The 9,956-nt window shown below is 41.1% G+C and overlaps 1 protein-coding gene across 1 annotated transcript; it reads right to left on the reverse strand.

Moving 5' to 3' along the window:
• Positions 1-8,173: 8,173 nt before the first annotated feature.
• LOC138637831 (glucose-dependent insulinotropic receptor-like) lies at positions 8,174-9,220 on the reverse strand. The gene has a single exon (XM_069726759.1). The coding sequence runs from the start codon at positions 9,218-9,220 to the stop codon at positions 8,174-8,176; it is 1,047 nt and encodes a 348-aa protein (XP_069582860.1).
• Positions 9,221-9,956: the final 736 nt, after the last annotated feature.

The following is a 9,956-nucleotide window of genomic DNA, read 5'->3' on the forward strand; positions in this document are numbered from 1 at the left end:
CCCCTGCTGGGAGATCGTTGGTCGCTGAGGAAAGTCCAGAACTTTATTTCGTCGCTGGACTCCCTGCAGACATCGCTGGATCGGCGTGTGTGACACCGATCCAGCGATGTCTTCACTGGTAACCAGGGTAAACATCGGGTTACTAAGCGCAGGGCCGCGCTTAGTAACCCGATGTTTACCCTGGTTACCAGCGTAAAAGTAAAAAAACACACTACATACTTACCTACCGCTGTCTGTCCCCGGCGCTCTGCTTCTCTGCACTCCTCCTGCACTGGCTGTGAGCGTCGGTCAGCCGGAAAGCAGAGCGGTGACGTCACCGCTCTGCTTTCCGGCCGCTGTGCTCACAGCCAGTACAGGAGGAGTGCAGAGAAGCAGAGCGCCTGGGACAGACAGCGGTAGGTAAGTATGTAGTGTTTGTTTTTTTACTTTTACGCTGGTAACCAGGGTAAACATCGGGTTACTAAGCGCGGCCCTGCGCTTAGTAACCCGATGTTTACCCTGGTTACCCGGGGACCTCGGGATCGTTAGTCATTAAAAATGTAATTATTCTTTCTTGAACATGCTCACTGCACACCTAGATGAATTCATAGAGGGTGTAATTTGTAAAATGACATCCCGTATGGGGGGTTTCTGCTGTTCTGATACCTCAGGGGCTCTGCCAATGTGACATGGCACCCTCAAACCATTCCAGTAAAATCTGAACTCCAATATGGCGGTTCTTCCCTTTTGAGCTTTACACTGTGCCTCAAAAGTAGTTTTCAATCACATATGGGGTATCTGTGTATTCATGAGAAATTGCAAAACAAATTGTGTGTTCCATTTTCTCCTTTTAACCTTGTGAAAATGAAAAATTTGGGACAAAACCCAACATTTTTTAGAGAAAATTTTATCTTTTCATTTTCACAGTTACGTATAAACTTCTATGAAGCACATGGGGGTTCAAGTTGCTCAACACACATCTAGATAAATTTCGTGAGGCATCGTTTGTGTGGAGTTTCCACTGTTTAGTTACATCAGAGGCCCTCCAAACCCAATTTTGCGTTCACAAATTCAAATGGCGCTCCTTACCTTCTGAGCCCTGCCATGAGTCCAAACAGTAGTTTTCTAACATATATAGGATATCAGCATACTCAGGAGAAATTGCACAACATATTGTGTAATGTAATTTCTCCAGTTACCCTTGTAAAAATAAAACATTGGCGTTAAAACATTTTTCTGGTAAAAAATATGATTATTCATTTCCTCAGCTCAACATTTAAACTTCTGTGAAGCACCTTGGGTTTCACGGTGCTCACCACACATCTAGATACATTTTTTGATGGGTCTAGTTTCCAAAACAGGGTCACTTGTGGGGGGTTTCCACTGTTTAAACACATCAGGGGCTCTCCAAAAGTGACATAGGCTCTGCTCTCGATTCCAGATATTTTGGCGTTCAAAGTGTCAAATAGTGCTCCCTCTAAGCCCTGTTGTGCACACAAACAGTAGTTTTCCCCCTCATATGTGATATTGGCATTCTAAGGGGAAATTGCACAACAAATTTTGGGCTCCATTTTCTCCTGTTACCCTTGTGAAAATAAAAACAGCTGGGGCTAAAAGAACATTTTGGTTTGAAAAATTTGATTTTTATTTTCACAGCTCTACGTTATAAACTTCTGTGAAGCACCAGGGTGTTCAAGGTGCTCACCACCCATCTAGATACATTCCTTGAGGGGTTTACTTTCCAATATCAGGGGTTTCCCTTCTGAACGCTCCTGTGCGCCCAAACAGTTTTCCCCCATAAATCGGGTAACGGTGTACTCAGTGCAAATTGCACAAAAAAATTGGGGATCCATTTTTTCTTGTTAACCTTGTGAAAATTAAAAAATTTTGGCTTAAAATAATTTTTTGGTGAAAAAGTAAAATGTTATTTTTTTCCTTCTACATTGCATTAATTCCTGTGAAGCACCTGCAGGGTTAATAAACTTCTTGAATGTTGTTTTCAGGACTTTGAGGGGTGCACTTTTGGGTATTTTCTGTCATATAGGCCCCCAAAGTCACTTCAAATGTAACGTGAAAAAAGATTTTGTAAGTTTTGTTGGAAAAATTATTAATTGATGATCAACTTTTAACCCTTCTTACTTCCCAACAAAAAAAAATGTTTAAAAAATGATGCAGATATAAAGTAGACATGTGGGAAACGTTAATTATTAACTATTGTGTGTGACATAACTCTCTGATTTAAGGGCATAAGAATGAAAAAAAAGTTTGAAAATTGCAAAATTTTCAACATTTTCGGCAAATTTCCAATATTTTACCAAATAAGCGCAAGTGAAATCAAACAAATTGTAATGCTATCATGAAGTACAATATGTCACAAGAAAAAATTCTCAGAATCACCGGGATCCGTTGAAGCGTTCTACAGTTATTAGCACATAATTTCACACTGGTCAGAATTGTAAGATTTGACCTGGTTATGAAGGGGAAAAATGGCTTAGGTGCGAAGGGGTTAATGCAAAGTGGCCATGAAATGCCATTCTAGGGATAGGTGCTGAATTTATCAAACACAAGCACCCAAAAGGGGAGTAACCTATTACTTTCCAGAGCCACAATCTAAATTCTGCGAGAGATTCGCATCACACTCGCAAGTGTGACCCCGGCCTACGGTAGGAGAACTGTTAGTTTTACGCACATAAAATAATTGTAAATCATCTGAGCATGTTCTATTGTAGAAAATGAACCAGTAAGAAACACTAAGTGATTTTAACTATGAAGCCAACACAAATCTAAAACCTGACCTGGACTGCAAGGCTATGTTCACACGTTGCGTTTTTGCAGCGTTTATTTATGCAAATGTTCGGCTGCGTTTCACAGTACCAGCTAAGTCTATGAGATTTCAGAAATCTCATGCACATACCTTGGTTTTTCATTTCCTGAATGTTTTATCAAAGAGCTGCCTTTTTGCAAAATGCAGCACGTCACATCAGCATTTTTCATCACCCATTGAAAGCAATAGCGAGTGGAAAAAAACGCTGAAAAATGCTGACAAAACCCTGACAAAAAACACAGCATTAAAAATGCAGCAAAAATGAACCAAAAACTAAGCAAAACCTGCATTTTATAAGGAGATTAGACTTTGCATAAAAAAGCAGCAAAAACGCAACATGTGAACATAGCCTAAGACAGGCTCGGAAGTTGTATGAGAAATCTGATACACATGTATTTAAACATTTACTTAAGTTTTATGAAGATTTTATATGCAGTATTTACTCCAAATAGTGTACAAAGTAATCACACACTATAAAATACATTTTCTTTTACCTTTGTTTTGCACTCCGTGTCACCTGGTATATTTAATTATGACTTGGGAAGTTAACTGAAGAGCCATAGTACTGACCAGCTTACTTGCATCACTGATTATCTTGAAATTCGAGTGTGTATATATTTAATTACAATATGTATGTATTTATGTATATGTTTAATTCCAAAATTAATTCACCCAACTCCGTTCTGGTTGCAGTATATGATAGTGATTAGTGAGCCTGATATTAAAGAGGTCGTCCACTGCTCAGACAACCCCTTCTTAAATACTATATTCCCCAATGTAGAATAGAAATACTCTATAATCACCTCCCCGGACAAGCGCTTTTCCAACAAGGTTGACACGGGGCTCACTTGACATTATATCCCATGAGCCCTGCAGCCAATCAGTAGTCGCTAATAAGCAATTGTGTTCTCACTTTCTTTGCAGTTCTGAGGTTCGTCAAAACGAAGTGAGAGCAGAGCGGCTCAATGGTGACCACTGATTGACTGCAGGGCTCACGTGGCATACAAATGTCACATTAGCCCAGGCATTGACATTGCCGGTATGGCACCGGAATAAGGCTGCCGTCACACTAGCAGTATTTAGTCAGTATGTTACCTCAGTATTTGTAAGCCAAAACCAGGAGTGGGTGATAAATGCAGAAGTGGTGCATATGTTTCTATTATACTTTTCCTCTATTTGTTCCACTCCTGGTTTTGGCTTACAGATACTGATGTAAAATACTGACCAAATGCTGCTAGTGTGACGGCAGCCTAAGAGGTGAGTATAGGGTAGTTTTAGCTTACATTAGGGAATATAGTATTTAGAAGGGGTTGTCCAAGTAATGGACATCACCTTTTAGGTTACAATACTTTCATTATTTAACCCAATGTTCTTGACAATAAAGACATGCCTGACAATATAGACAGCTAAAATACAACTTTAAGTATGATGACATACAAAGCTTCTTAACAGAAAGCAAACCAAAACCTTATGCCCCCTCCCCCATCAGTTCCTTGTAGGCAGTTTACATACATCCAGGGAGTCTGACTCCATTTGGTATTTTCGCATCAAGCACACTCACCAATTACTGTATATCCAGTTTCAAGCACCCTTCTGTCAGTATTATCCTATTATCTTTATCTCTTCTCCCTGTATATGCACATCCAGATCTTCTCTTCCATGCAGGGCTATTCACCATTCCTTTTCTTCATAGCTGCCGATGATAATGCACCAAGCTGGCAGACAGCTGCAAGCCACGCTCTAGGCCCACGAGCCACATGCGGTTCCCAAGCTACAGGTTAGGGAACACTGCTCTACACAGTAGCTACAGAAAGGAGAGAAGGGCCTGTTCTTTTTTCCCTGTGTGCTGCTGCTTGCTTATTGGTCAACCTCATGTGGGTGAAGAAGTACAGGTTCGCAGAGAGTCTGTTATAAAGTTGGCTTCAGCATCCAATAAAGGCAAAGACTAAGACTAGGTTCGAAACATTGCTGATGTTGCTTTATTTGTTGTGATGCTATAACCAAGCAAGTCGATCTATTTAGAATGCAGAATTCTACCCTCTTTTAAATGGGTTTTGCCTCTGGAAAAACGGATCATCTCACTTTCGGCTTTCGCACATCTACATGGTATTGAAACATGATGCTGTCTCATCACTGTTGTTACATTTCTGGTAACACCCAGTTGAGCTGTAGCATAAATGATAAACTTTAGTAGCTAATATCTCCGTACCCAGAGGAAAAATGTAAAAATCTAAACAGTTTTTTTTTCATCTCTGCAGTCACTATTCCATGATGTGGCGAGCTTCTTTATTATTTTCCCTGTTCTTTCAATTTACGCCTTTTTACAGCCAATTTTATGTTTCCTCTTGTTTATTTTTAAGATGTTTTGGGCTGATTCATCATATAATGCTTTTTAAACCATTGCTAATCTTTTGTACAAATGTGCTCAAGCCTCCCCTAGAGTGATTTATGTGCATCATAAATTTAGGTCACAAATATTGCAAACACAAATATCAGGCCATGTGACAGATTAAAGACAAAAATAAAGACCATGTTTTTTTGCACACAATTCATAAATCAAGTGTGCTGCTTTGGAGAGTTTGATCCAAAATATGTCAACGAATACCACAAGACAAAAATTAGAAAAATTACTTTAATAAAAACACAAATAATGAATTGCGGCCAAAGTCTTTTCTTTGAATTTCTCCCTCTTTTATGATATTACCCCTTAAGTGTACATCTCGGAACAAATATTTTACCCAATGCATTACAGATCCAAAGCTCTTCTACTGTATATTAAACCTTTGGATTTTTTTTTTTACGCATTTTAAAATGAGTTCAGTTTTTCCCTTGTGTATGAATGGGGTTGGCTAAATCATATTAAATTGCATTTGCTGTATAGAAATGTGCACCGAGAACTCAAAGCAAGTACCGTATTTTCCGGCGTATAAGGTGACCTTTTGACCCCTGAAAATCTTCTTAAAAGTCGGGGTTCGTCTTATACGCTACGCCGGGTCTCGTCTTATAGGGCGGGTGCATATGGTGGGTGGGGGGGTGAGTGGTCCCGATGACGAAGAGAGGGGGCATCTCACTGGGAAGGTGTAAGTGGAGTATCCCCATGACCTTATTGTAGCAAAGCAGCGATGCTCTCTCTGCTGGGGGCGGCATCGGCGTATCTCAGTGCAGCATCGGGGCTCCTCCGGCATTTCCTTTAAAGCCCGGAGGCACCGGCAGCTCCATTGCTGAGATGTAGTGGTCTCCGGGAAAATGGCCACTGGGGGCGGCGCATGCTCAGATTCAGATCTCGTCCCGAGATTTCAGGAGACGAGATCTGAATCTGAGCATGCGCCGCCCCCAGCAGCCATTTTCCCAGAGGCCACCGCATCACAGCAATGGAGCTGCCGGTGTCTCTGGGCTTTAAAAGAAATGCCGGAGGAGCCCGGATGCTGCACAGAGATACACCGCCGCCGCCCCACAGCACAGAGCCCCCACACTGCACAAAAAGGAGCCGCCATCACCCCCAGCATGGAGACCCCACGCTGCACATAGAGGGGCTGCCGATGCTGCCCCCCCCCAGCACAGAGAGCATCGCTGCTACAATAAGGTAATGGGGGATACTCCACTTACACCTTCCCTGTGAGACGCCCCCTCTCTTCATCATCGGGACCACTCCACCCCACCATATGCACATTGGTCACCCACCCTATAAGACGACACATGGCGTATAAGAAGACCCCTGACTTTTAAGAAGATTTTATATTTTAACTAGAAAAGTTGGGGGGTCGTCTTATACGCCGGAAAATACGGTACTTATTATGTAAATATCATGAAAATAATTTTCTATTTTTCTTATGCTTTTTTCACATTTTGTACATCTTGAAACAAAGTCCATTGGTATAAAATTACCCATTCATTAAGATATGTGCTCTTCTTTATGAGGTTGATACATCTTTCATCTGCTATACATCATGTTGGCATCAGAATTGTACGAACATTTTTGGGTGAATTTTTGGACATAAATTAGGATCAATTTTTGGGTTTTGCCCCTCTGTTTGCAGTGGCTCTTTCCACCTTTTAAAAATTTGGTGGAGCTGGCATAAAACGCCAAAGTTACAAGACTTTTGTGCAACTATTAGTTATTGAAATAACTTAGTAAAATTTCTGTCAGTCTTACACCAGATTTCCGGGCAAGAAGTTTGATGACTAGAATCTATTATTAAATACCTGCTTGACAATTGAATATCCTTCCATATTCTATGCTAGTGTATTTTTCTTGGTTTATATTAAAGGTACCAAACAGCGTCCCCCTCTAGGATAGATGGTAAACACGATGGCAATAAAATCTGGATCGATCTATGAATCCAATTCTTCATGTGATTCAGACACTTGATAAAATGTATCAGCTTGCATGAGCTATTTTTACAGACCTCGAAAAAAAAAACACAACATACACTCGATGCTCACCGGTGGTTTGTATATGTGACTAATAATCTTCATCAATTTAAGTCTCATATATATGTAAATGTAAAGGAGCAATAGAAATCTGTTTCTTTTCTATGTTAAAAAAGCAATGTTAACAAAGCCTTATATTGTCTTTGGTCCTTTAAAAATTCATATTGGATACAATCCACCATCTTACCGACTTAAATAATGCAAAATCTTATAGAAATTGGACAAAATACACAAGGACCCACAAGTAAAATACTGGTCGATGGTCAATACTGTATTTCAAAGACGAACAAATGCATAAAATAAAGTGAGAAAATATTTTTTTTCCTGTATTCAAACAAGCCCTGAAAACTCAGTGACATTAAAAATGTAAATATATCAATAGACAAAAATAAATATATATCTAGATCTCTCTCTCCCTCTATATATATACATCTATATACACACACACATATATATATATATATACAGTACATACACACATACAAATCATAGAACTGCCTTTCTCCTATATGGAAATACTACAGCTATGAAATAAACTGTTTCTTGCAAAATGTAATTCATAACAAAAGGAATGCAGAATATAAAACACCAAGAAAAATGTTCTAATATTTTAGAGTTGTTCCACACTGTAAATATCGACAGGCAGCAATCCTAGCTTGATATCCGAAAAAGGGCAAGTACATTTTGGCGCAGAAACACACTTCTACTGCATTACAAGACTGGACACCCTGAATATTACAAGGCTATAGCACCAGTACTAATATCGAGGTGTGCAACCTGTGGCTTCAGGATCAAAATGGGGGCATGATATGTTCCCTGCACCAAAAATATTGTAGAAGTTATATCATGTCTCCGGCCTGTAGTGAAGAATCTTGGGCTTATCTTTGATGGTCAGAAGACTAATCAGACTAGGATATTACTTCTATTATTTGCCAGGCTTCAGGATGCTCCCTTACAATATTCGCCATTGCATGTTAAAATGGACAGGTTATTATGACCAGTGTCTCCAGATATTTGGGCCAATGTAGAGTTTTCATGGATGGCTGCTCCTGCAATATTGGTGAACTGAACTAATGCTAATCCCTGGGGCTTCACCTTCCTCCTTCTGCAGATAACATGCTGGTATAGGTAACTTCTTATGTCTCTACAGTAGAAGGTATAGATGATAGGGTTAAGAAGAGAGTTTGCTTCCCCCAATACAAATAAAATATCCTTTAGTAAGTCCACAAGCTTACAGGAGGTGCAGGTGGCTTGGATGATTCCAGTGATGTAGTAAGGACTCCATGATAGGGTGAAGCAGACAATGACTATAAGAACTGTCCTTGCTGCCTTGAAGTGTGATGAATGTGCTGGGTGGTTGCTGGGAAGACCACTAATAGCTCTTGTCCTTTGGATCCGTTTGTGGTGGAAATAGGCTATCCTTCCAACAGCCATGTGGAGACACACAATAGTCACCAAGGCTGGCAGGAAAATAAGGAAGCACAGAACATACAGATAGTCACTTTTTGCAGCATAGAAGAGTCCACAGATTCCAGTGTAATTGTTGTGCTGCAGTGAGGGGGCTATTAAGGGCATGTGGCCAACAAAGAAGGAGACCACCCACAACACTGCCAGAGAAATGCCAACACACTTACGATTCATGATCTTAATGTAGTATAGTGGCATCTTCACAGCCAGGTATCTGTCCAAGGAGATTAAGAGGAGAGTCAAAATGGACCCAATGCAAGGGGTGACTGTGAAGCATAACCTCAGCAGACAGAAGAAAAGGTTCTTGTCAAAGTCTTCATCAAAGATGTCATCTAGGGCTTCCATGATGCACATGAGTCCCACCAGCAGGTCTGCAGCAGCCAGGTTCAGGATGAAGATGTAACTCTTGCAGCGCTTTTTCTTCAGCAGCTTGGACAAGATGACAATGACGGGAATATTGGCAGTTGGGATGAGGATACTGAGCAGAATGTGGAGAGCAGCATATATGGCGCTGGACATCTTCTGAGACAGGTGACCTGAGAGCCCTACAAGTACTTTACATCTCCCAACCTCAGGTTAATTCTACCTGTGCTGCCAAGTTTTCTTCTTGATACATCTTTCTCTAATAATGAAGGGGGCATCCAGCAGATACTGGTAGTGGGTGCTCTGGTTGGATACAAGGGGCTCTGCTTGGCTTCCATTGCTTGGTTCCTTTTTCTGTGGCTTGTCTAGGTGAGCTCTGTCCCATTACTCTGCAATCCCTGTTAGTAGAAAGGTGGAGAGCAGCTCTGTGTAGTCAGAGCAGAGGAGTGGTTTCTAGGACTGTGGCTGCGGGGGAGTTCTGCTTCCTGCAAAGAGAGAGAGAGACAGGACCAGGCAGATATACAAGGATTAATCCTGAAGGAGGGGAAGAGACAGGGGCTACATATGTCCTCAGAGACATTCCACCCTGCAGCCTCCTGCCTGTGCTGCAGCAGAGCTGTCCCTCACTATGTAGTAATAGCTTCAGCACCCAGGACAGCACCTGCCAACACGTCTGCTGGAGCCAAGGATGCCTAGGTGTAGCATTATTGTAGGAGGACAATCCTATGACATCCTTGCATTACTGGAAACTGTCTCAAAGTGTGATGCTGGAATCCCTCACATAAAAGTGCTTCTCACTAAATTAGAATATCATCAAAACGTCAATTTCAGTTCTTCAATACAAAAAGTGAAACTCATATATAGACAGGCTGGAGCGAGCCGCCCGCCCCTC

This window comes from Ranitomeya imitator, chromosome 5 (assembly GCF_032444005.1).
Source record: "Ranitomeya imitator isolate aRanImi1 chromosome 5, aRanImi1.pri, whole genome shotgun sequence".
In the NCBI taxonomy this organism is placed as follows: Eukaryota; Metazoa; Chordata; class Amphibia; order Anura; family Dendrobatidae; genus Ranitomeya; species Ranitomeya imitator.